Source organism: Centrocercus urophasianus, unplaced genomic scaffold (assembly GCF_019232065.1).
Source record: "Centrocercus urophasianus isolate 14NV4802_14NV808 unplaced genomic scaffold, USGS_Curo_1.0 seq_13, whole genome shotgun sequence".
In the NCBI taxonomy this organism is placed as follows: domain Eukaryota; kingdom Metazoa; phylum Chordata; class Aves; order Galliformes; family Phasianidae; genus Centrocercus; species Centrocercus urophasianus.
In genome coordinates this window covers 33,892,282-33,916,381 of record NW_024884475.1, presented here as the reverse complement: position 1 = coordinate 33,916,381, position 24,100 = coordinate 33,892,282, and the positions used below count along the sequence as shown (strand labels likewise).

At 40.4% G+C, this 24,100-nt stretch overlaps 1 protein-coding gene across 5 annotated transcripts in view; it reads right to left on the bottom strand.

The window, feature by feature from the left end:
* UGT8 (UDP glycosyltransferase 8) overlaps positions 1–24,100 on the bottom strand; it is a 45,331-nt gene that overhangs the window by 4,904 nt on the left and 16,327 nt on the right. For all 5 annotated transcript variants that reach the window (XM_042811462.1, XM_042811465.1, XM_042811461.1 and 2 more), the window contains exons 2-4: positions 21,337–22,160; positions 3,681–3,823; positions 1,287–1,363 (exon numbers count right to left, since the gene is read on the bottom strand). In XM_042811462.1, coding sequence (XP_042667396.1) covers positions 1,287–1,363; positions 3,681–3,823; positions 21,337–22,158 — 1,042 coding nt within the window. In that variant the 5' untranslated portion in view covers positions 22,159–22,160. The remainder of the gene's footprint in view (positions 1–1,286; positions 1,364–3,680; positions 3,824–21,336; positions 22,161–24,100) is intronic.

Here is a 24,100-nt window from a genome sequence, read left to right as displayed (position 1 = left end):
CAGCACAACATCTGCCTCTGACATTGTGGGCCAACATCAAAGAACAGGAGGCACTACTTTCAGAGCAGTCCTCTTATTAATGGAGTAATTAATACACTATCTACTCCTGAGTAACTGCAGTTGGTGACTAGAACTGGTATTTACCTGTTTAATATTACAAATGAATGGCAGAAAGAACGCTTTTCCTTATTATTCATATGAAAGACAAGCTATTTAATAACAGGACAACTGATGTTGCATTCTCTGAAGCTTTACATGCCTTACTTCAGGCTAGCAAGAGATGACAATAATGACAGCAATATACTGCCCTACTGCTATGCAATGGAGAAATGAGAGTGCCTCAGCGCAATTTAGCAACGAAAAATATCTACTTGGTTCAGAAGTCATTTGCCTAATAACTAATTACAGTGACTACTCTGGTTGACATGAATGTACATTGACACACACACATTCTTAATGTATTATTCATTATTATACCAGATATTGTGCAAATGCACAAATGTCTAGGTGTCCCAGAAACAGTATTTTGCAGATCCTAGGATCCAATAAATTCAGCTACACTTTAATACAGGAGGAAAGGAAAGAAAAAGCAAACACACATACTCTAATATATAAACTTTACCAAAAGATGAAGGAAGACCAAGCTTTATTGCTCCATTCTCAGAGCATCTCAGGATAGTTAAACAGAAATATTATTATCAATTTGCAACACATCCCTAATTTCTGTTACGGATTTCATTGGAAAAATTAAAAAATATATACATCAGTAATATTAATAATAAACATGTAATCAGTATGTTCATGCCTAAAGACTTGGTGTAATATGAACAAATTTTGTATGTTTGGTTTGGAGATTCTTTCATGAATAGTCTAGTTAAGTCCATACCACAGCTTCTTCACTACTGAGAAGTTCACACTTACGGTCACCAATTTGGTGAAACAACAAATTCTAGAAAATTCCCATTCATCTTTCATAATTATTGTTTTTTTTTATTTTGAACTGCATGCAGTCTTTTCACAACAAACATTTCCATTTATTAAGTGAAACAGACTTGTGAATGACTATGGCTTTCCACGCAACTGACTGAAGAAAGCAATGGAGTTAACACCAGATAAAGAGCATTAACATCAGAAAGAATGTTTCATTCACCAAGACATTGTGAAGAATGCTATATTCTTGCTCTATGACTTCTTTTACTGTGACTGCTATTTAAATAAAATATTATTGGAAGAGCAAACTGAATTTCAGTGAGAATGAACAATACATCATAATTACAGATACTCACCAAGAAGGTCGTTTTGTGGTAACCATTCTATAAGCTTTGTATTGTTGCCTAGATTCCTTGGTTTGTTTCCTGAAAACCTAAAGCGATAAAATCAAATTGAAGCTACATTATCAAAACCTTTAAAATGTGCAAACTCTAAACAGAGAATCAAACCAAATGATCTAGATTTCTCATTACACTGGGACACTGTTTACTCACCATTACAAGAAAACAAATGCTATAAAAGCAATCAGGTATAATTTCTTTTTTTTTTTTCATCATTCATTTCCTTATAATCTGGCTCTGATCTCTATTTAAATAATGGCAATACAGCTACTTTAAAAAGCGTATTCTAAGCCGTACCATTGCAACTGGAAGAAAGCTTTATAATCCTTTTGTGACTCTGAGTTTGCTGCTTTACTGAAAACTGATTAATACTCCATGAGTAACTCCACCGATAACAGCACGTCAGCACATAAAAAGTAAACCCCACTACCAACATAAGGCATTCCCATTCCGTTGGTCAGTTTCAGACAGCTCTTAAGAACTGACAGCATCTCGCTTTAAAAGGAATTACTAGTGCAAGGAAGGGAAAGGGTGACAGTCCAGATTACAAGGCAAGAAGCTACCGATGGAAAAGTTGGGATCAGACAGTAGAACAGCTACATTCTGGTTACTTAATCGACTGCCCAAAATCTAGTGACAATGTCTTGCTCACCTGAGTGAGTTTCTTGGGAAAGTTTAATTAACAGAATACAACCTTTAAATACAAACTGATCTGTGTGCCACATACTGCTTTTATGCAAATTAAATATATTCCAAAATGAAAAAGAAGATGGAAAAAAGTAACAGTGACTAGAGATTTTTTATATTTTTCTTTTCCTGACAGTTCCAGAAGAGAGCTGTCAGAAAAAAAGAAGTATTCTGGTTTTTAGAGAACACTAGAACAGTAACTACATAAAGAACCATCCAGATATTCCCAATTAAGTAAAGCAATAAGCCTGCATATTCCATATGTTGAAAAATAAACTAAACAAATTTCTTGACCTTATATAAAAGCAAGTCAACCATAAATCTCATACTGGTTTTGGTGCTAAACAGTAGCACATAACCAGAAGAAAATTAAGAACTCTAGGGATTTTCTTGATTTGGCATTCTGACATAAGACTGTCAAGCAATACTATCATTCCCATTCTCAGAAACTTTTAGCACAAAAGCTGCCCTACTTCCAACACAGATCAGAAATCAATAATCTGAAAAGCAGAAAATGACAAAGTGAAACTGGACTCAATTTCATATTTTGATGTCTCGTTATGGAACTCAAATTCCCACTGATGTGACTGAAAGCCATTTGCTCAGCTCTCCCAAAGGCCCTATCTCACAACTAAATATCTTCCCATCCCAGGAATTATGACAGAAAGAAATAGGAGTTAGGTCCCTGTTGAGGGACTTTTTGGATAAGCAACGAAAAATAGAACAAAAAAAGAAACAACAACAAAAAAAAACACTGGTAAGAATGGCACTAGTGAAATAAAATATAAACAACAGAAAGCTTCAATTGAAATTGTTATTTTTGCATTCAAAAAAATCCCCAAGAAAATATTTAAATGGATTCCTTATTTACTAGAGAAAGTGGATACCTCCTACACTAAGAAATCCAGCAAAAACATGATAAAAGCATAGCACAATACAAAAAGCAGTAAGATCAACTGAGATGAATTACAAGCCAAGCACTGCTGCAGTCTTCACAGGGAACAAAGAGCAATGGTTCACATTAATTCCTCTAAATTATATTCGAACGTGATGAAGCACGTAAAGCAGAGCAGACTAACAACAGTTGATCCTCAATTTGCACATTAAGTTTAGAGAGCCTCTCACAATGTTTTAACTGTAACAAAAAAATCTTATTACTTATTCTTTCTTCTGCAGATCTTTTCTCTGATTCCTTGAAGAAAAAGACAATTAAGAGGAACAATTATCAGAGACCATGTTTGCATAAGATAGTGGAGAAGGAAGTAGGAAAGCTGGTGGGTGAGGGGAAAGCAAGCCTTGAATCTTTCATGGGACTAGATAAGGAGAATGACACACTCACTCCCTAGAATGGCTTCTTGATTAGAAGTGACACAACTAAGTCACAAATGTTACAACCTTTTACACTCTTTTCACTGTCCTCAATCCTAGGATATAAGTTCAGTAGAGGAGTATATAACCTATACATTATCCTGCCTCAAAATCATTGCTGTTTCTTGTTGCCAGAGGACCGTCATGCCTGTTCAAAGAGCATCTTTCAAAAGAGTTAGGTTCTCTGTGCCACCCAGGCTGATTTCAGATTCTGCATTAGATGCAATACTAAACACGGCCCAATAGGAAATGACCGTGCTTTCAATTACCCCAAGTACGTGTCATTGCACCTACCTCCAAATAACTCGCTGTGGCAATCTTGCCAGAGCATGTGCTAACTTGTTTGCAACGTCCTCTGACAGGTATTTCACTCCGGCTCCAAACGACACGAGGACAAAGCCATTTTCATTAGCACCGTTCACCCATGTTTGGAGATCCTGTTGAAGTAAAGTTTATGCAGAACACTTAGAAGCACAGGTAACCAACAGACACATTAAATAAGCATTGCTTAGCACAGGCATTTTCTGGTCCCTCATTACTTCACAGGTTAAATTTCAGCAGTCATAAACATTTTGGAAATTACTAAGTGCAATGTTTGAAAATAAATGGTATAGACTATGAACATCAAAATTCTTTCAGGTTTGTTCTAGCTTCTGTATTAACAACTAACCTCCCAAGACAATTATTTAACCTGTTATTTGGCACATTCACATGTCAAACAAACAAACAAGAAAAACAACAAAAAACACTCGGTATTCTCACACAGCAAAATATAAGTAGATCTGTCTTGAAGTATCAGCCCCAAAGTAAAACACAGAGGAAAAAAAAAATGAAGAAAGTCAGGGACTCAATTATACCATCTCCAGCATTGAAGAAAATGATAGTACACAATAAAGGTTATTTTTATTTAATTAATATAAAAATAATAAAACAATCTGACAGAAGCCAGAGCCTTCAAAAAACATCTCCCAGCACCAGGCTGCTGCAGCCCTCAGGTCCAAAGGGAGGCAAAGCAGGCATGAGGAGGTCTGCTGCAGTCTTAGAGCATCATTCCCAAGTGTTGAGATGACGTGCCAGAGTGTGCTATGACACCCACTCCTTTCAGTCAGGAGCTAAAATGGCTGTTCAGTACAATGACAGAGACTTCATGTGTAAAGGAAAAGGCACAGTCTAGCACCTCCAAGCAACTGTGATTACTGCTGAAATCAAGGGTGAAATTTTCATCGGGACTGAAGAAATCAGCAGGCCAGAGACGTGGCCTGAGCCTAGCCGGCACAGGAGACTTCAGAGCTGATGCATTTACCCAAGGCCTGAGCTCCACTAGCTGTAACTTGCAAAGAAAAGAGGAAAGAAACACACCAATATCCATACAGTTCTAGTATCCAGACCCATGTGTGTACTGCTGAAGGTCCGCTCCTAATACATGAGTACGTGAAGATGCACTTCTCTGTGCCAATGTCGTCTCCACCTCCTAGCTGTGAGGGAGAGGAAGGTGGCAGCAATGCAGCTGCTCTGTGACATGCTCTGAGGCATTCCACACACATTTCCAAAAGACCACGAAGGTCTGCAAGCACTGCCTGGTGCGCTGAACTCAGTCTCAGCTCTGTGCTTCAGACCCAAGCATCCAAAACGCTGGCCATCCAGCTGCTGTTGGCCACACAGGCCCGGCAGATCTCTGAGCAGCAGCCAGACACCATTGCGGGATGCATCTGAAAACAGCTGTGTCTGTGAGGAGAGCAAAGCAAGGCCTGTGCCAGTAGTATCAGCTTGCAAGCAAACCCACACCAAGTGCTGCTGAGCACCCTCAATGTGTCACTGTACTAAAAATCTCCCTGCACTGATTCCAGCCACATTCCCAGCTAGCGTGGCAGACAGGTAACAGTTAAGTTACAAAGGAGACAGCAAAACTTGAGCCTCGGGGCTGACTCTGTGGCAGTGGGGTTTATGTAACTGGTAAAAAAGCAAGCAAGCAGATGCACCTACCTAACACTAGCAGCTCTCTGCAGAGTCAGAAGAAAAAACATCTGAGGGCATTAGATGGAGCAGAGCTGCAAGCTAAGCAAGTCTCAAACACAAGAGCAATGTCATCAGTCTTCAAAAAGAAAACACAGAAAGATGTAAAAGGTCCACCGTGCCACTGCTTGTGGAAACAAATTCAATTTCTGATTTCCAATACAACTGTTTACAGTGGAAACTAGACAGTTACCCCACTGACTTACAGATGGCAGTGTGCCAATACCTTATTTTTCCCAGGATTGGTTTAACTCCATTATCATCCAATCAAAATGTAAGGCTGCTCAGCAATAGGAAATGAGCAAAAGGAAAATTAAGTGCCCTGTTCACAATGTGCCCCTTGTCCTGGCAATAAATAGCAGGCTAGACAGCAACGGGGCAATGCTGCGCTATCGTATCTGGGCACAAAACCACAAAAGCTATCACAAAAACCAGCAGGCATAACAAAGAACCATACATTAGACACTAGTCCCTGTTGTGCACTGGAAAAAGGGATTTCCATTTTCTCTAGAATTCATGCTTCATTTTTCTTCATCTTTTTTCCAGTACCCTTTCTTCTCCATTTTTTTCCTATATCTGCAGAGGGAAGGGGAGTAAGGGAAAAGGAGGGGGAAGTGTGTGCAACCTGCCTCGAAACTGAATCACTTATTATTGCCTACACTTTTGGCAGAGAAGTTTCCAGATGGTTTTGTGATTTATTTCAAGCTTGTCCTTGAATTTTACTTAAAGACCTGAGGCATGCTCCAAAAATAATTATATTATACTTGCTTAGTGGTTCAACTACTTACATCTTGAGCTACTTCCTATCTGTTCTTTAAAGTTAAACAGAAGGAAAAAAAAGTGGGCTTCAATGATAAGTCTTTCTGAAAATCAATCATGTACTGTGCTCTAAATGACAAATATGAGACCATCTGCAATACATGATCATGTTATACTCCAAGAACTAAAGTTACCTGTTGTGAAACTCCATGTGTCTTGTGTTCCCCTTCATGAGCAGGATGCAATTTATTTCTTAGTATGTATCTTCCACACAACTATTTGTTTGTGCTGAATTATCTTGTGGCATTACAAACGTAAGGCTCAAGAAGCCAGTGAAGGAGGCATTCTGCTGCACATCACACGTGCAAACAAGGAAGAACTGGCCATGAATATGAAGGTCAAGGGCAGACCTGTTTGCAGTTATTAAGAGGCAGTTGTACAGGATAATGAGAGGACAAGGGTGAGTCTCCTGAACTTCAATAGAGCTGACTTTGGCCTTTAAAGGGACCTGCTTGGAAAATAGGTGCAATATAGTCCTGGAGAGAAAAGAAGGGCTCAGGAGCATTGGTTGATATTCAAAAGCATCGTCTCCTCCAAGCTCAAGTCCAGCTGAGAACATGTTTACTTAAAAAAACCCAAAAAACAAAAACCACCATTGCTGGCACTGCTGCTGAAACACTTTTCACTCAGTATCAAAGTCCTATCTACCATGACTTAGGCTTGGTCAGATATGTGGTTTCTACTAGAAATTAGCTTGCTGTAACTCAGATATGGCTCCCAAGACTACTACTACTTCTCTCCATTGAACTCAATTACAAATTCTGTGATAGGTCACAACTTTGTGATGTAGTCACATAATTCAAACTACACATCATTATGTACACATGAGAAGGTGTGTAGTATTTCCTCACATTGACATTTCCAAAACAGTATTCAACAATCTCCATGTGTAGCAAATAGCTATTAAGTTTGAAGAATTTTACGTAAGAGGGAAACGAGAAATGAACTTTACTCTGTACCATAGCAGTAGAGTCACTCTAAAAGCAGGCTTTTGCATTTTATTATTGTGCAATAGGAAAGCAACCTATTTTATGTTATTATGGCTCATTTCACAGCCAAACCTTTGTAATTCTTCCCTTTGAAACATGTCCTTGATTCAGTAGAACATATAATAAATGTACAAACATTATGAAGATACAGGCTTTCCATGGGGGAACTTCACATTTTGACAGGCAAGACAAGATCCTGCCAGCAGACTCAAACAGAATGAACTTGTTTGCCATTTTAAGTGAGATTATAAAAACTAACAGAATGCGAATACCTTCCTTTTGTGCAAATAGCAGCTTTTTGAGTGTTTCCTCTCTTGATGCACTTCTTAAGAGTGGGAGCACATGCACATCTGTGAGCTCTCACAGCAGGATCCAAGTAATTCAAGTTTCTATTAACTTCAGAGGAAGCACACCTGACTTCAACAGCCAGGCGTATGCAAGGAGGTGAAGTGAGGTTTGCCACGCTCTGAGCTGCAGAGGCATAAACCAGCTCTGATTTTACAGTGTAAGTGCAGTAGGTGAGGACCCATCTCCGAGAGAAACCATCTACATGGCTATCGGAGGCTTCCAGACCAGAGGTGGATGATGCCTGCCCAACTCAAATCTGAAACTTAAGAACTTGGAATTTGTCCTTTGGTTCTATTTTAAAACACAAAATTTGACAGAGGCAAAACTGTTCTGAGCCAAACTAGAAACAATCCAGATTTTCAACTCAGTTTATCATATTTTGACACCAACTAGAAGTTCTTCCATTCAAATTTGTCTGCATTTTACTTAAGCCTTACTTCTTGCTGGTAGTAAGAGGAATTGCTTGCCTGCCTCCTGATCTGCAACTCCTTTCCAATCTGCTTCCCCAGAGGGGTGCTGAAATCACCGCTGCGCAGGAGCTGCAGAAAACAAACTGCAGACTTGTCAGAATAAAGGTTCTCCATGCATATATTTGTATAATTTCTGGCATAACATAGCAATAATTAAATAGGATCACTAAACATTGCTAAAAATGCAAGAGTCGGGGTAAAAATGAGGAAATGGAGAACAGGGGAACCAATGCTCCCTCTTTGCAAAGTCACATGAATTAGTGATCTGGAGGAGTCTACAGACTCAGGTTCCTTTAACTTTCTATAACTATTTCTCGAGACTTTTTTTTTTTTCTAAGTACAGATTTCCTAAGGTAAAGATCTAGCAGAACTGGATCCAAGTGAGCGGTGTTAATAAACCTTTGGTTGCAGAATCATTTGAATGTTCTGCTATAACAAGCTGCATCACGGTACAAGGCTCACCAAATTTTGTACTTCCCTGTTCTTTATGTAGCATATAAAATATAGCAGTAATAGAGTAAAAAATAAGAAAAGAAAAAAAGCAGAGTACAATCTTGGCACATGAAAGAGGCTGAATACTTTAGCATCTTCATTACTATAGCCATGCACTAAATTCACGCATATATATATTCCTAATAAGTACTTTGTGAAGCACACAGAAATAAGCAATGCAGGATTAGTAGCTCAAAACTTTTGTTTAGCTCTAATCTTGCAAAACCTAAATCACAGAAGAAACTATGCTGATGCAGTAGAACTCTTTTTCCCCCTTAAAATTTCAGCATATCTTGCCACTCCATTCTTGAGTTGCCTTTCTGCTTTTGTATTGACTTAGACCACATGAGCCCTAGCACTCCAACAATCACTGTCAAGAACTCAAGAACAGAAACCAGAGAAACCAGCTTTGCATTCATCCGGAGAGAAGGAACACAAGCATGGAGTTATCCACCAGTTACTGAGCTCTTAAGACTGGCAGTCACATAAAAAAACCACTGACCTACACTGGAATTAAATGAAATCATCACTCTGTACACTAAATAGCTTCACAGATAACTAGGCTTACCCACTGTGAACTTAGTTATTTTTTCTTTTAAATCCACTTACACTCCTGTCCTCCAGCACATTCTGTCTTCCTAATTTAATTATGCACCGTATGAAAATAGAGCCAGAATGAGTCACTAGACCTCCCTTTGTTAAAAACCATATTTTTTCATTTGGGCAGCATTTTTCAGCTTCTCACTTGCAGCATGAAAGCCACTTCATTTTGCCCAGTTTAAGTGATGTTTAAAATTTGCTGTAAATTTGGTTTGAGACTGAATCAGGCACAAGAAATATTTCAGTCCTAGCCCAGTCTGCAATTGCTGACATTTCCTTCACTAAGGCAATCTGAACAACTTACCAGAAGTTCTGAGATACAGACCTTGTTTTACCCATTCTGTACTAGGAATCAAAGCCCCAACCAGTTCTAACTCCAAAACTGAAGAACTTGAGAGCACAATTCTCAAAATAAGGCAGTCAGTTCTGAATGAAATTTCAAAAAAACTTCCTTCAGGCACTTATGTAACTTCCAGCTGAAGAGAAATGCTGCAGCTTCTAATGGTAAGATCACTAATAAGTTAGACACACAGGTGCATAACTGGGACTTCCCAGAAGATACAAACAGCTGAAAAATCCAGGACTGGAGAGAGATCCACAGAAAGAACTTCTGTGAGGCAGGCTGCTTTCCCCAGGCTTCCTCAGTAGGTAGCAGAGAGGCTCACGCCCAGGACAAGCTGGGATGCCTCACTGGATACCGCTCCTCCTGGGCCACTGGTGCCTCTGCCAGCCACAGCATGAGCGAGGGGGAGCACAGCCCATGTGAAATACCAGAAGCTTGTTAGGTCAGCTATTCTAGCAAGTGTTCAGCTCCGGAACTGAATTTTGAGCTAAATTTTCCAACTGAATGTTGGTTCTCATCCAACTACAGCTTTATCTTTTATATTCTCAACAGAAAATCATCATCTAATAAATACATTTATTGATTACTGTCTTTACTTAAGTGATTAAATTAACACGTGCTACAGTACAAAAACACTTCAGCGTGTCCCAGTTACAACTCTGTGTCAAACCCTGTCAGGTCTGCCTGTCCTCACATTAACATTCATAAAACTTGTATTGTTTGGGCAAATCAGGAAAGTCAGGCACTATAACAGTTTAGGCAAAACAGAAAAGGGATTGTAATGGTGAGCCTTCTTTTGAAGTTCCCTACCAGTTGAGTCAGATCTCTGGTTTTCCTTATGATGACTGCCTGATTCTGACATTACAAGTTCAAGGAGGTACCAAATTACTTTCAATTATATCCCACATCAGATGTTTTTTCTAAACCCTTTTAAGATGGCAGTTAAACTCTTACAGGTCTCACAAGAAAGCACAGCGCTGGCACAGATCAAATAAAAGGCAGTTGGTCAACATTCCCTTCCTGTTCCCCTCCGCCTGCAGGTAGGAGGCTTTCACACACTAACCAACTGGCCTCGTGCCCAATTCACCCCTTTCAGGCAATACACATTTGCTTTTACAGCACTCCCTTGTGTAACTCACACATACCACACACAGACTACCTGATCAGGCCGCTGCTTTTTCAAAGCTAACAGTATTTACTGCAGTCAGAGCTTAGCACAGGAGCTGCTGTTACGACCTTGCCTTGTTCTCTTCTCTGAGTTCAGCTGGCTGTGCACAATCATTTCTCTAAGACACTACATTATGAAGGGTGAGGGATTTTGCATATAGATCGGTCTTTTATTTAAGTTGTCCCTTGTGCCTGCATAGGGAGAATATAAGCACTTATTGATTTATGCTCTCCTATAAGCGGGATGGGGGCAGGGAGAATAAATAAACCAAATAAAATAATCTTTTTACCATTCTCAGACAGGAATGCCATTGTGCCGACCCCACTATGTGAGCTTTGTTCTGTTTGGTTTGCTAATTAGCTATTCTTAGCAGGCTTGGATGCTAAATGCACAGCTGTGACTATAGAGTGAGGACCCAGCTGGCAGTAACCAGTGGTGCCTAATACTGAGCTTCGCTTCAGATAAACAAAGTACACAAATACAAACATAACCGGGTTTAATAATCGAAGCTTTCCCTGTTCAGCTGCTCGATTGAAATGAGCAGTAGCACAAATGTCTGTTCTCTGAAGATGGTTGCAAACCACCACCCTCCAATGGGGAGCACAGGCGCACTATGCAACTTCGGCTGCAGAATGCTGCTCAGGGCAGACAGAACCAGACCTATTTCAAAATAAAAAAAAAAAATAGCTCTTTGAAGCGGACTTTAGAAAAAAGATAATGACAAACGAACAGAAAGGCACACAGTTTTTTTTAGTGACTTAACTTTTCTCACATGTTCTAAATAGTATTCTTCTCACATGTAGTATTTAAATACTTTAATAATACATTTTAACTTCATTTCAGATTTTATTAAAAGAAAAAACAAAACACTGCATCAGCAGAGGCAGTTAAAGGCCACATCTGAAGGTCACATCAGAAGTAATGCCTCCTATTTGCTTCCATGGAAACTGCAATACATACAAAGAGCACAGTAACACTATTTGATAGAGCAAATTCTTAGCTACAAAACACTATTTTTCAACAGCATCACCACCATTAGCTGTGCTCTTTCACCCACCTACCTACGATGAACAAGAGTCTGCGCACTGCACCTGTCAAAGTCTGCACTAATGGAGGTGACCCACTGTCTCTACTGCCACTGCTGAAACACACCACCCACCACCTCACTGGGCTCACATCCACACTCTGGTCTCTAGAAACCTTCAGCAGCCATCAATGTCAGTGGGCGTCATTTTTTCTGCATGGAGGAATTCAACAACTCTCTGCTTCATGCACACTTCCATGTTAGACAACACTGTCAGCCTGCCCCTCTGCTGCCAATCTGTCACATGGCAACAACATGGAATGGAATACTGGTGGGAAGGCTCAGCCTCTACTGCCATACCACCAACATCTGCTTCTGACGCTGTGGGCCAACATCATAAAATACAAGACGCTGCTTTCAGAGCAGCCCTCTTATGTGCAAATTATATGACCTTTACTGTCACTCAGCAAACAGGGTCCTGTCGCATCACTCGAAGGCTACAAAATAATATGTCCGTCTGGGTAAAGCCAGAGAAGCATCATGACTTTAGGCAAAGCTTGATGTTTGGCTTGACTTGCCATCAGTTTGCCTGTCACTTAACAACCCATTGCAGTATCTCCTGTGCAGAGCAGAGGACGCGAGGCGCTGCCGCGAGCACCAGACTGCAGTGACCGGGACAGTCGCGGTGCCCTGACTCCACACATCCAGCTGCCAGCTGGCTAAGCCACAGCCCTTGGCTCATCTCCACAACCACAACATGCTGAAGGTTATTTTTCAGCTAGCAAAATTCCTGCCTTTTAAAAGCATGCTGGTTCCATTGTATCAGAATCTGCACTGTTTTGTAACACCAGACTCAGTTCAACTAACACCTGCCACACTCTTCCCAAGCAGAACAAGCTCATTCCTGTGCTTCTCAATTAATTGCAGATTCTTTTCTCAGATACAAGCTGCTGTCCATCACCCACTTCTCTACTGGGAACACAACTGAGCTTAACCTTATAGAGTTCTATTCCTCCCCCTGCCTCCCCCCTTCCCCCCCCCCCCGCCCGTCACATTCTGGCTCTCTGGATTCAAACTGAAACTTCAAAAAATGAAACTGAAAAGGTCTCTTTTTTTTTTTTTTTTTTTTTTTTTGGCAAAGTCTCAATTTACAAAGCTTTGTATCTGTCTTCCCTATATACACTGACGTTGGCTGACCTGCACCATGTACCAAGCTGATAATAAGCTAATATATCTCAGAATGAATAAGACAATTCCAAAAACAATAGTTGAGGTATAAAAGATAGCATACTCAGGTTATAGCATCAGACTCAATTCCTCTATTTCTTGCTGTCTAGAGCTACTGTCTGTAAGCTACTCTAACACTCCCAGTCACAAAATAGAACATAACTTCTGAACTGCTTCCTGCAAGGTCTCCAAGCAGTGCTAAGTGCTCCACTGGCACATATTATCTAAGAACTCTGCTGATAACAAAGTGCTTCTTTAACAGTATTAGGCACAGATTCAGCCCTGCTGGGAAACACATTCAGTGTCTTCCTACTGTTTCTCACTAGTTTAGTATATATACAATGCCTGTTTGCCTCATCAGAAACACACTGAAAAGTATGTTTTAAAACACCTCATGAAACTTCTCAATGTCTAGAATGTTGCATTTTTTCATCCTTGACCTCTACTGCCTTTTCTCATTTGACGATCAGTACCAAAAGAATGTTTAAGGGCATTTAACTTTGAAGAGGAATGAATTTCAGACTCCAAACACCATTAAGAAACACAGCACCACAAGCCTTTGTCTTTTGTCTGCTTGCTCTAGAGTTACAGCATATCCAATGAAGCCTCTGAGAACACAGTCTACCTAAAACTAGAGGTCAACCAGAAACTGCTGTGCAAGTACTTCCCTGATGCAATGCTCTTCGTCAAAAATCCATTACTCACCAGGCCTTTGGCAAACGCCCTGGGAAAGCAACCTTGCTTTACAAATGAATGGAAGAAAGGCAGCTGAAAACAAGAAGCCTGCCCTTCAAGAGAGGTTATCAAAATGACTGCATACTGACAGAGCAATAGGTACAAAAATGGCATCCTCACATCCAGGGTTCCAATTAAAAACATTGTTGGCACTAACACAGAAGCAGTACATTTTTCCTCTTAAAAAATAAACACAACATCCTCTAGAACATGTAAGCATGCACAGAAAAGAAGTATTACATGCAAACCAAGGTTGTAGCAAGCCTCCTATAATTTCAGTAATTGCATATGTAGTAGAAAAGCTGTTTAAGAAGAAGGGTGTTGTTTTTTGTTCTAATACGGATAACTGTTTTCACTTACTCCACCTACAGGACATTAGGTCAGATTAGATTTCAACAACTACAGGGATAAGAAAATTGACAAGTAGCTGAATTTTACATCTAGGCCTTCACACTACAACTATTGTCCTATAAACCCGTCCATAAATCCGCATTATAAAGTAATTTAGGCAAGCCATTTTGTTTTCCATTGCTCCAGTACAACATTTGTACTCTGCGGATGGCAAGAGAGCAAAGTTTAACCTGCAGCTTTGATAATGACAAGTGGTTACTCGCTTCTCATTCAGGTTGAATAGTTTTTCCCTCTATCCTCCCCTCTCTCTTTTTAAAAACATATGCATGCATATATGCATACATGCATATGGGCAGTGTGTATATAGGTAGTCAGTCATCAGCCCTTCTTTAGCAGGCTTAAGATCAGCTGGCTTCCAAGTCTGTTTAAGTGGTAGGATGTCCTACCCTTTAATAAAACCCCCCCTAATCACAGCTGGTTGGGGTGATGCAGAAGCTCTTCAGAAGGCCCCACCTACTTCCCCAACACCACCTTTGCATAAGCATCATTAACAGGGATTAAGCATTAAACTGACCTTTGCTAAGCAATTCCCTCTTGTCACCTCTCTCCAGACCTCCGATCCCTCAGGGCCTCACAGTGCCAGCAGGATGCAGCACAGCTGCCAGCACACACCCCAAGGCACAGCAGCTCTCAGCACACAGGCACCAGAGCATGGAACATAAACTGTGACACATCAGCCAGATACCCACATGTTTTCATGACCTAAAAGACTATCACACAGGTGATACACAGATCAGTGTTTTGCTGTCTTCAGAAGCTAGGAACTGCTTATCCTGTCGCTGGCTACACAAGATAATTCGGATAGTCTTCCCAAGAAGTAGTGGTTTTGTCCAAAGAATTTTTCACAGCCCTGTTCATCTCCCTGGAGAAAGGAATAAAAGAGTGCACTGTCAGGACTACTGAGCCAGACTATGAAATACTTTATTATTTTTGGATGTAAAATATGCTCAGAAATTTCAGTCGTAAATATGCTGAAGTTGGACAACGAAAAACAAGAAGCTGAAGACATATTTGTAATTTTCCTAGCGCTCTCCTAAAGATCAGATAAAAATTTCTGAAACCACAATGCTGAAGAGGTTATGCATCACCTACTCTAAGCTGCTAAAAAAACATTGGGGGCAATGAAACCATGGGTGACTGTGCCCCTCCTCCAGCCTCAGATGTCACCAACCCCTACAAGTGACCCTGCTGCAGACTCAGACATTCCACTGTCCTCAAGGATGGCTGTCTCCTAAACCTAACCAGCAACAGGGCAAATAAATGCCCAAGCAGGTTATTAGCTGAGCACAACGTATCCTAATGTTTTACCTAAATAACTCCTAAGCAACTTAGGCACCTGACAAGAAAATCTGGCATGATTACAAAGGTTTATTTTTTAAAATCAATAACATTAATAATTAGGCTTGCAGCTCTTGAATGTCAGCTCTGAACACCCGTAACTATTCAAACACACCATTCAAACTGATGCATTCCAAATACTAAAGAAAAGACGTGCATTTGATAACAAGATCTTACCTGTCATTTCTCTACATGATGTTAGAAATTGTAACAGTCTGGCAAAAACGATCAGAGAAATACAACTAGCTCCTTATTTGCCCTCCATACAGCTTAATCTCACAAACTTGCATCTGACACTCATGCACATTACCAGAGTAAATTTTATTAATTTGTACACTTCAGTACAAAAATGAATTAGAACATTTTAGATCAGAAAAGCTTTTTATTGTAATAGCTTACACTAACCTTTTCTTTCAATAAAGAATATAGTCAAACACTTTCTGATGCTTTAGCTCTCAGAAATTGACTTATGCAACACCCAAGTTCTGGACCTTGCATTCTCCACTCCAGTCACTTGAGCTAAAGAAATAACCACGTTATATGACTACCTATGAACCAAGTGAACTTGATTTTTGCTGGACAACACAGAATCACTGAAGGCCACAAATGTGGACTTTTGTTACCAGCGTCCTCAGGAGACTCAATGTTTGCTCACCTGAGTGCTGGATGCCAGCTTCTGTACTCAGAGCACCTCCTTCTTAAGTGTATTGGAGATGCTTAACTGATTTCCAAAATCACCACAGCATCCTCTTCCCTTTCTCTTCCTATTCAGGTACATGCTGAGTCACATTTCTTTCCAAATATGAAATGCATCAGTATAGCTAGAACAATCTTCATCAACCTAGCAATACTGGAGCATCTGAGACTGGAGATCATGATAGGAAAAAGGCACTCTTCTGAGGACCTCAGACTACGTTTCCTTGTGTAGCAGAAGTTCAATAGTCCATGGTAAGAAAGCTGGACTTGGAAATGTACTTCAAGGCCAAAATGTGAGATTATATGGTACAATACAGATTTTATGCAGTGTCCCATAAACTCTGACATCCTTAAAAGGCTTCTGGTCTCCCTAGCTTAATAATAATACACATTTTAAAAGAATTGCTTCACATCATCAGAAATTCATTACCAAAAGGAGCTAAGAACTTTTCTCCCAGACTTAAAAAAAGAGATGGGTGCTATGCAACATGCAACAATCTACTGTTACAGTTTGCAAGAGCTTACAAGTCCTTTAATTCGAATGAAATAAAAATCTGATGTAAGGAATGTCTCCTTACTGCCCCATTAAATTTTAAAAGTAAATACTAGTGCGAGCTAATGCCAGTCTAAATAAGCAAGGGACTGCAATACTTGAAAAAAATGAAACTTTTTAGCAAAGACAGTTCAAAGGCACCAATTTGTTACATAGATCTAGATCTGCTCAATAGCAAGATTAGATAAGACATCTACAGAGAAGTGCAAATGAGTTACTGTAATTACTACTTGATGACAACTGTGGCTGAAAGGTTAGCTTTTACTTCTGAAATGTGAGCATTCTCGTTTGCAGTGTAAATTTAGTCTACTCAGGTAGAAAGGAATTAAAAACAAACTGACCTTTGTTTCTCTTTTCATAGCAACAGTAAACAGCATTCAGTGCAAAAGAAGTTCCCCAAGATCAGCACTGAAGAAAAGCAGGATATTACAGAGAGGAAGTTATGAAACTTTAAAAGCTGCGCAGATATGAAGAAAGAAAAGCTCAACTCACATTTCAGAGGGCATGCCTCATTTTAGTGTGTGATTTTTTCCATAAACACTAATACAGGTGACTTCAAGTACAACTATATCCAAACTGTGGGATTCAATCAACGTTCAAGTGTGCCTGTATAACTAACGGATTTAAACAAGTCTTCCAAAACAACGTTCGCCGTCTTTTCTTACAGCAAAGCTCCTGCTTGCTTTCAGTGCCCTTTGCCCCTCCCTCACAACAGAGCTGGCGTTTCCCAGTGCTACTGCTTCTAAGAGCCACCTCATTTCTACCCTTATTCAAGGACGTATCTTATCGGGCTGATTAATGCCTAACTATGTATCCACCTACTCACAAGATACAAACGCCACAGTAGAAGTCTCCCATTGTTTCTTAAAGGTGTTATAGTAAATGCCAGTTTCATCCAGCTTAATAGGATCCCTCTGGAAAAGTGTGATACGAAGGAGGAAAAAGAGCCTCTTACTTTTTAATTGCCACTGTCAGCTAACTAGAAAATACTCTCAGGTGACACCATGCATTGACAAGTTGAAGTCAGCAATGACCCTCTGAGCCTGATATTTGTTCTGTCTCCGACTTCCTTTAAGGCTATGATTACCCCTGACCAATTCAAAATACACTCTTCACAGTTATCTATAGAAACCTGAGACTCTTTGCGATACACGGGCAAGTTTTTATTCATTTATTGGTAATAGGTACAGTCACATTAACAGATTTGCTTTTCTTCTTTCCTTCTTTTTTTGGCACTCCCTTGGGGGAAAGCAAAAGGTGGATCAGAAGCTCATGTTTTCAAGTGTCAGGGCAGGCTGCACACCAAAGCTACGTGCGGTAAACTGCAGCTGCAATTACTACAGAGCTCAGCATGCACCAAAACTCATGTCCACTACATGAGGTAACTGCATGATGCTGCTTTCTGATCTCTGAATGGCAACAAAGACGTGCCCTGCAAGTCCAGTTTCCTCCCCATGACGTGTGATGTGCATAGTTAACAGATTGCTCCCACAGGGACTCCAAGCTGCCTGTACCCAAGCGCCGTACCAGCACAGCAGGAGCATGTTTGGCTCTGCACCTACCCTGTGAGTGGTCTAGAAGCTTGGCTACCTTCACTCTGGACATTCGCCAGCATCCCTACAAAACATGTAAGGTAAAGCCATCCAAAAGGACCCTTATGTTCCTTATGTTCCCTGTTAGACTTCAAGTATTCAGGTAAATAAAGCTGCCAGTTTAGCACCCTCCAAAAAGCATCTGGTTTACACGTACCAAAAGTATTTCACAAGCCAAGCCAGCATGAACTATATGGGGGCAACTGTGAGATTTACATGATCATTCCACAAGCCTGAATAAAAATGTTAATATAGATTAAACAGAGCAAAGAGAGAGTTAGGTCCCCTCCTCTTCCATGACATGGATATTCAGTAATTTCTCCTGTGTACTACTTTAAAAACTTTATAGCTTTCCTTTAAAGACATTGTAGGGAAAGCCCAGGTGCAAGGTCTGAGCAACTGTACAACACAGCTACAGTGCCAACCAGAATCAAACAGCAGCAATACTGTGGCTGTTTAAAAGGCCCTGACCTTTGTTTTCCTAATGGACTGTTCCATTACTACTCTGCTCCCTTTCTTTCTGAGGCCTTGTTAAAAACTAGAGCTTTTCAGTTTCACTTAGGAATTGTGATAATTGCTAAGGAGAGCAACAATGTTTTCTTTCTTTTTCCCAACTACAAGGTAGCGGGCCCTGGAGCTCCACAGGGAACACTGGAGGAGCAGGCTGGACCCCGTCACCTGAAGGCCAGCGCCCGCAAGGAAAGGCTTGCCACCTCCCCACTGCAGCCCAAGGGCTCGAGAGCTTGCTGTGGTTTTATAAAGAAGACTTGGTATTGTATTGTATTGTGCGTGAATTTCAACTTGGAAACACAGGCTATTTTTTCCCTAGAACTTTTCCAGCTAACAAAGTGGACCAGGCCTACACACAGACAGCTGTCACCAGCCAAACATCCCTCCTTGTGACGGCCACCATCTTCTGAGCAGCACCAGCCTTGCGGCTTAGAGGCAGCTCCTGAGGCAGCATCTTTTCAGGCCAGCAACCGCAAGTGAAGCAGCTCTGCGGCAGATTAACACTCATTATTCCAGGGTAAATTTTTTAGCCTTCTGGACAGGTCCATTTTCTGTTTATGTGTGTATATACTGGTATATAAACACATTTTCATACACACATACGCATATCCTTCAAGCAAAACAGGAAAATAAAACCATTCCTTTAATTTCCTTCCATTTCATTTTATAGAAAAGAAAATATCTACTTGCTTTGGTGACTGTTAGGCTATTTGCTTGAAGACTAATCCATGGAGACCAAAAGGCAGTGTTAGTACAGTACCCAAAGTCATCATGCAACAGAAAGATACTTTTCTTCTTACACAATAAGAAAATATCAATTTAGAAAATGAACAAACAGAAATTCAATCCAGCCAGCAAGGTCTTCTTGAGAAGAATACGGCTGAACTTCGTTAAGACAGCAGAAGACTACCTTTAGTCTGTTTTCTTAGGATATGTCTGTATGCTGACTAGTCAGACACTTTCTAAACATAAACATTTATACATGGGTGGAGTATATATGAAGTGCTGTTTTGTTTACTTACAAAAGTAACAGGCGAGCTGTTATGGGAACCATCATCAAATAACAGTCATGTAAAAATAACCGAATCTTTTTCTCCCCAAACCATGGCAGGCTGCACTTGTATCCCTCTGTGATATTACAAAGAGACATAGACAGTGACAGTGCCCTAAGTGGAAACATAATATTATCCTAAAACAGAAATCTTTTTGCAAGGCCTGTCTGCTGTCTCCAGCAGCTCCTTACTCCTGAATTCTCATTAGAGAGTTCCTCTTTCCGGTGCAAGTTAGGCTACCCACAGAAACATCCTAATCTGTGCTGAGATTAGACAGCCAGGACATGCGCAAGCTTTTGTGAGGACACATCAGACATAGTGTATCATCAGACAAGCTCTAGCATATTCAGAGAGCCCTGGCAAGTGCTTGCTCTCATCCAGCTCAAGTACGTTTAAAGCTGAGCTGGACAGGTGAAAATAAAGGAATTGGTACAGCGTTACAAACCCTGCAGCATAAAGCAGAGAACTGTCTGATATTTTCCAAGTTAATGAAAAAGCCTATTGTTAGGTCAGAACACTGACAGTGTAAAAAAGAAAAAACAGCCTTCCAAGACTATTTTTCAAGGGAAAAAAAAAAAAAAAAAAAAAAGAAAAAAGATGAAAAAACTGGCCTGGTAAATTTCATGCAAAAAGCACAGAAGTAAAGGCTGAATGAAACATTTTCAGAAGCAGCCAAGTTTTGTTGAGTGGTGCAGATCTACCTACCTGTTTATCACTGAGTGATAAGTGTCTTTTACTAGTCATCTCCAATTCAAGATCAATTTGTTCATGTACAAAAGCAGAAGTGCAAGTGACATGATTTTCTATGAAATTTTGTTCTGCCATTGACACTCACTATTGTGCTGGTGAACAAAGGCATTCTTGGCTATCAGGTATCAAGACCACATGGTGCACTGAATTAATCAAGCTTAATTATTAATCTATGCAGTCAGGATTTCCGGAGTCAATCCAACCACACTATTACTATGTCAGCCTGAAACTTGGTGCCTGATGGTAAATGAGTGCACTGTAAAAATCTGCACCCGAATACAGCCCTGGTGTTTATTACGGCAACTCAGAAAATCTCCATTTGATCACCTTTACACATTTTATCCACACACACCTAGTTTTAAAGCCATTTTTACCTATCAAACCAAAGGAAGCAAACTCCATAAAAACATGAACACCGTGAAATTAAAGATGGCACAACCTATTAATGGGCTTAGTTAAGTATAAGCTTATTCACCTGTTCATTCATGTTTTAATCCACATTTGGATAAAAGTCACCGATGTAATTTTCAAAGTAGTGTGCACTGCTTTTTTCCTCTACTGTACAATTAAGCACTTAACTCCAAAGAAGAATACTTCCTGCAACCTTAAAAGTCTCATTCTGAGTTTGCATCTCAGTTTCTCTCCCTGCCTCAAGCCAACTCCAGTTACTTCAAGGGCATATTCCACTGAGCAGCAACAAATCAAGTTTTAAAATTTCAAGATACTAGATCCCATTTGAAATCCACTGCTTAAAACTGTCACTCATCATACGAGGTCAAACAGGTACCGCAGAAATTACTTTAAGCTCAGCAAACCTTACTTCTGGCAGAGGGCTGGCCGGTTTGGTTAGGATTCCTCCCACATAAACGACATTCGGTAGCGTTGGTCTTGGAAACTCCAGTGCTATATCAGTACAAAGCATCCACAGGCTGGATCCGTGAACCAAGTCATACATAGATCGTTCTGGCAGAACCTTGTGCTTCTGCATTATCCTTTCATATTTTGGCAGAACCAAAAAGCTGACTCCAAATCTTGAAATAAGATAAACAAAAGTATTTTTCATCCTCTCAAATAGGTTCATGCGATCTGTAAGCAGTGAGTTAAATTCTGGAACGTAAGAGAGCGGTGCTGGAGCACCCACTTCTGCTGGATACCAGAGGCCAGTGGAAAAGACGGCATACTTAACCCCTAAAAGGTGAGCTATAACAAATCCACACATCTCATTGGGATCTACCAGGAGCAGGTCAAACTTTTCCTGTTTCAGGGTACGCATGAGGTTTTGGTTGCCAACAATCATGTCGCAGTTCTTTGAATAGTGGTCTAGGATGTCGAACAGTTCCAGGGCCGTCAGTCTCCCAGAGAAGATACTCCTCATCTTGGACTGGAGAAAGTCATCTGATGTGCTGCTGTTAAAGATCCCTGGGTAGCGCTGAAGTCTATAGTGATTAGATGGAGGAATCTCTCTGCCCTCAGAGAGGAGAAACACTGTCTGGTGACCTTGGTCGTGCAAGGCTGAGGCCAGAGTCTTGAAAATATAAAGATGGCTTTCAAACATAATTGGCGGCACAACAACAATTTTGGCAGCCCTTGCTATCCCAACAGTGCTCCACAGGAGGATGAAAACTGGAGTGTACGGCTTCATAGCTGAAATGAGAAACAAGAGCATTACATCAACAGCACACAGGTTGGTATTTTACCTGGAAATTAAAAAAGAAGAAAAAAAAAAAAAGGTATGTTTTAACTCAGTGGCTATCCCCTATCTCAAAGATGTCTTTGCAATTGGAATGGGGAAGAACAGTGACACAAGGCTTTAGAATAGGTTTGGTAGCGTTCATTTTCCAAAAGGTCTGCCTTCCTCCCTCCCTCTCTGTTTCCATCTGGCACAGAGGGTAGATGAAACCTCTTCCAGCACGGGTAACAATATGGCATCGGCACAACATGGCAGGAAAACTGACAAAAAGAATGAGGTTAGTGCCCTCCACAAAGATACTGCATGCATTGCTTCTGAATTACACGTGCTATCTAACAGCTACAGTACCTTGAAGTCAGGCCAGAAAGCCAGACCCTGTAAGATCTGGGATTATATTTAAAATCACAATTACACTGTAATCACAACTACATACTGTGTAAATTGAACACTACCATACTAAAAGACCCAAAGGCTAAAAAGCCATACTAATTCACATCTGAAGGATGCATAGGACGTTTCCTTTCAGCACAGAATATGACTATTTCATAGATATGTTTCAGTCTTTCATCCCTAACTAGAACTTCCACAACAACAATTCTTATTGTTCACTTTGTGTTCACTGTGCTGAAACCCCCACCCTCCTACTGTCAACACATGAGTAATTCTGCTGCAAGCGCTACTGATAACCAACCACAGCTTTCAGGCTGTCCTCTTTCAAACCGCAGGTCTCTATTCTGATTTCCTTGACACTTTCTGCTGTTTTGTTTTCACTTAAACCAATGACAATTGAGCACATAAAGGCTCTTCCACTACAAGGATGTTGCTTTTCTTGTTTAGTATCAACACTGACCAACACTGAGGTCAAAAGTTGAAACCTACCAGGGAGATGCTACCAAGAATCAAAGCAACAGCTTTAATCTTCCAAAAATTACACTTTGCATTTGAGAACAAGAGAAATAAAAGGGAATTAGAACCACGTACATGAATATCCACATCAGCTTCCAGTGAAGCAGTTTTACAGGTGTTAGATTGTAAACCTATTTAAACTGGCACTTACACAGACACTTTAGCATGAACTCTAGCCTATACTGATAACAATATCATCCTAAACAAAGGCAGTTCTTGACAGTAGCAGGCTTCTGAGGGACAAGAAAATAATTTTCCTCGCGAATAAAGCCTACAAAACATTGTACATCAAATGAAAGCAAAGCCTACCAGAAGCATGGAGAGGGAACGTCAGCATGCTCCTCAGTCACATTAACCCTCTTAGGATAGGGAAATGAGTACAAGCCAAACCAAACAATCTGCTATTTTCTTGTGCCAAAGCTAAGCCATGTGGAAATGAGAGACTCTCACAGTGTCCTTTATAAATAAGCAGTACAGAAGCTAGCGACGCTACTACTCAGGCCTTATCATCTCCTTGCAGTGTACTGTAAGGTCAGGCTGGACCAGGCTCTGACCAACTTGTTCTAGCTGTAGACATCCACATTTATTGAGGGGGAGTTGGACTAGACGACCTTCAAGGGTCCCTTTTAATTCAAACAATTCTGGGCTTCTATGATTCTACTCCTGTAACTCTCCTAAAACAGATTGCTTAGACTTTTATTTATTTTAAATGTCATGCGAGTTACCAGCTCATCAAAAGAGCATCTTAACTGTATCACTACAATCTAATATTGGACTTTCTGATAATGGCCCATTTTTTTTCCTAGTCCAGCTTCTGCAAGTGGCTTGATTTTGAAACATAGAACCATGACAAGCATTTATAAGCATGCACAGAGTTCAAGTAAAGCTGCAAAATTGCAACAAGGCACACAGATTATTTGCATTATGTTTGTCATGTGAAATTCTTAATTGACTTCTGTTCCACACTCATCTTCAGAAAGCCTTAGCC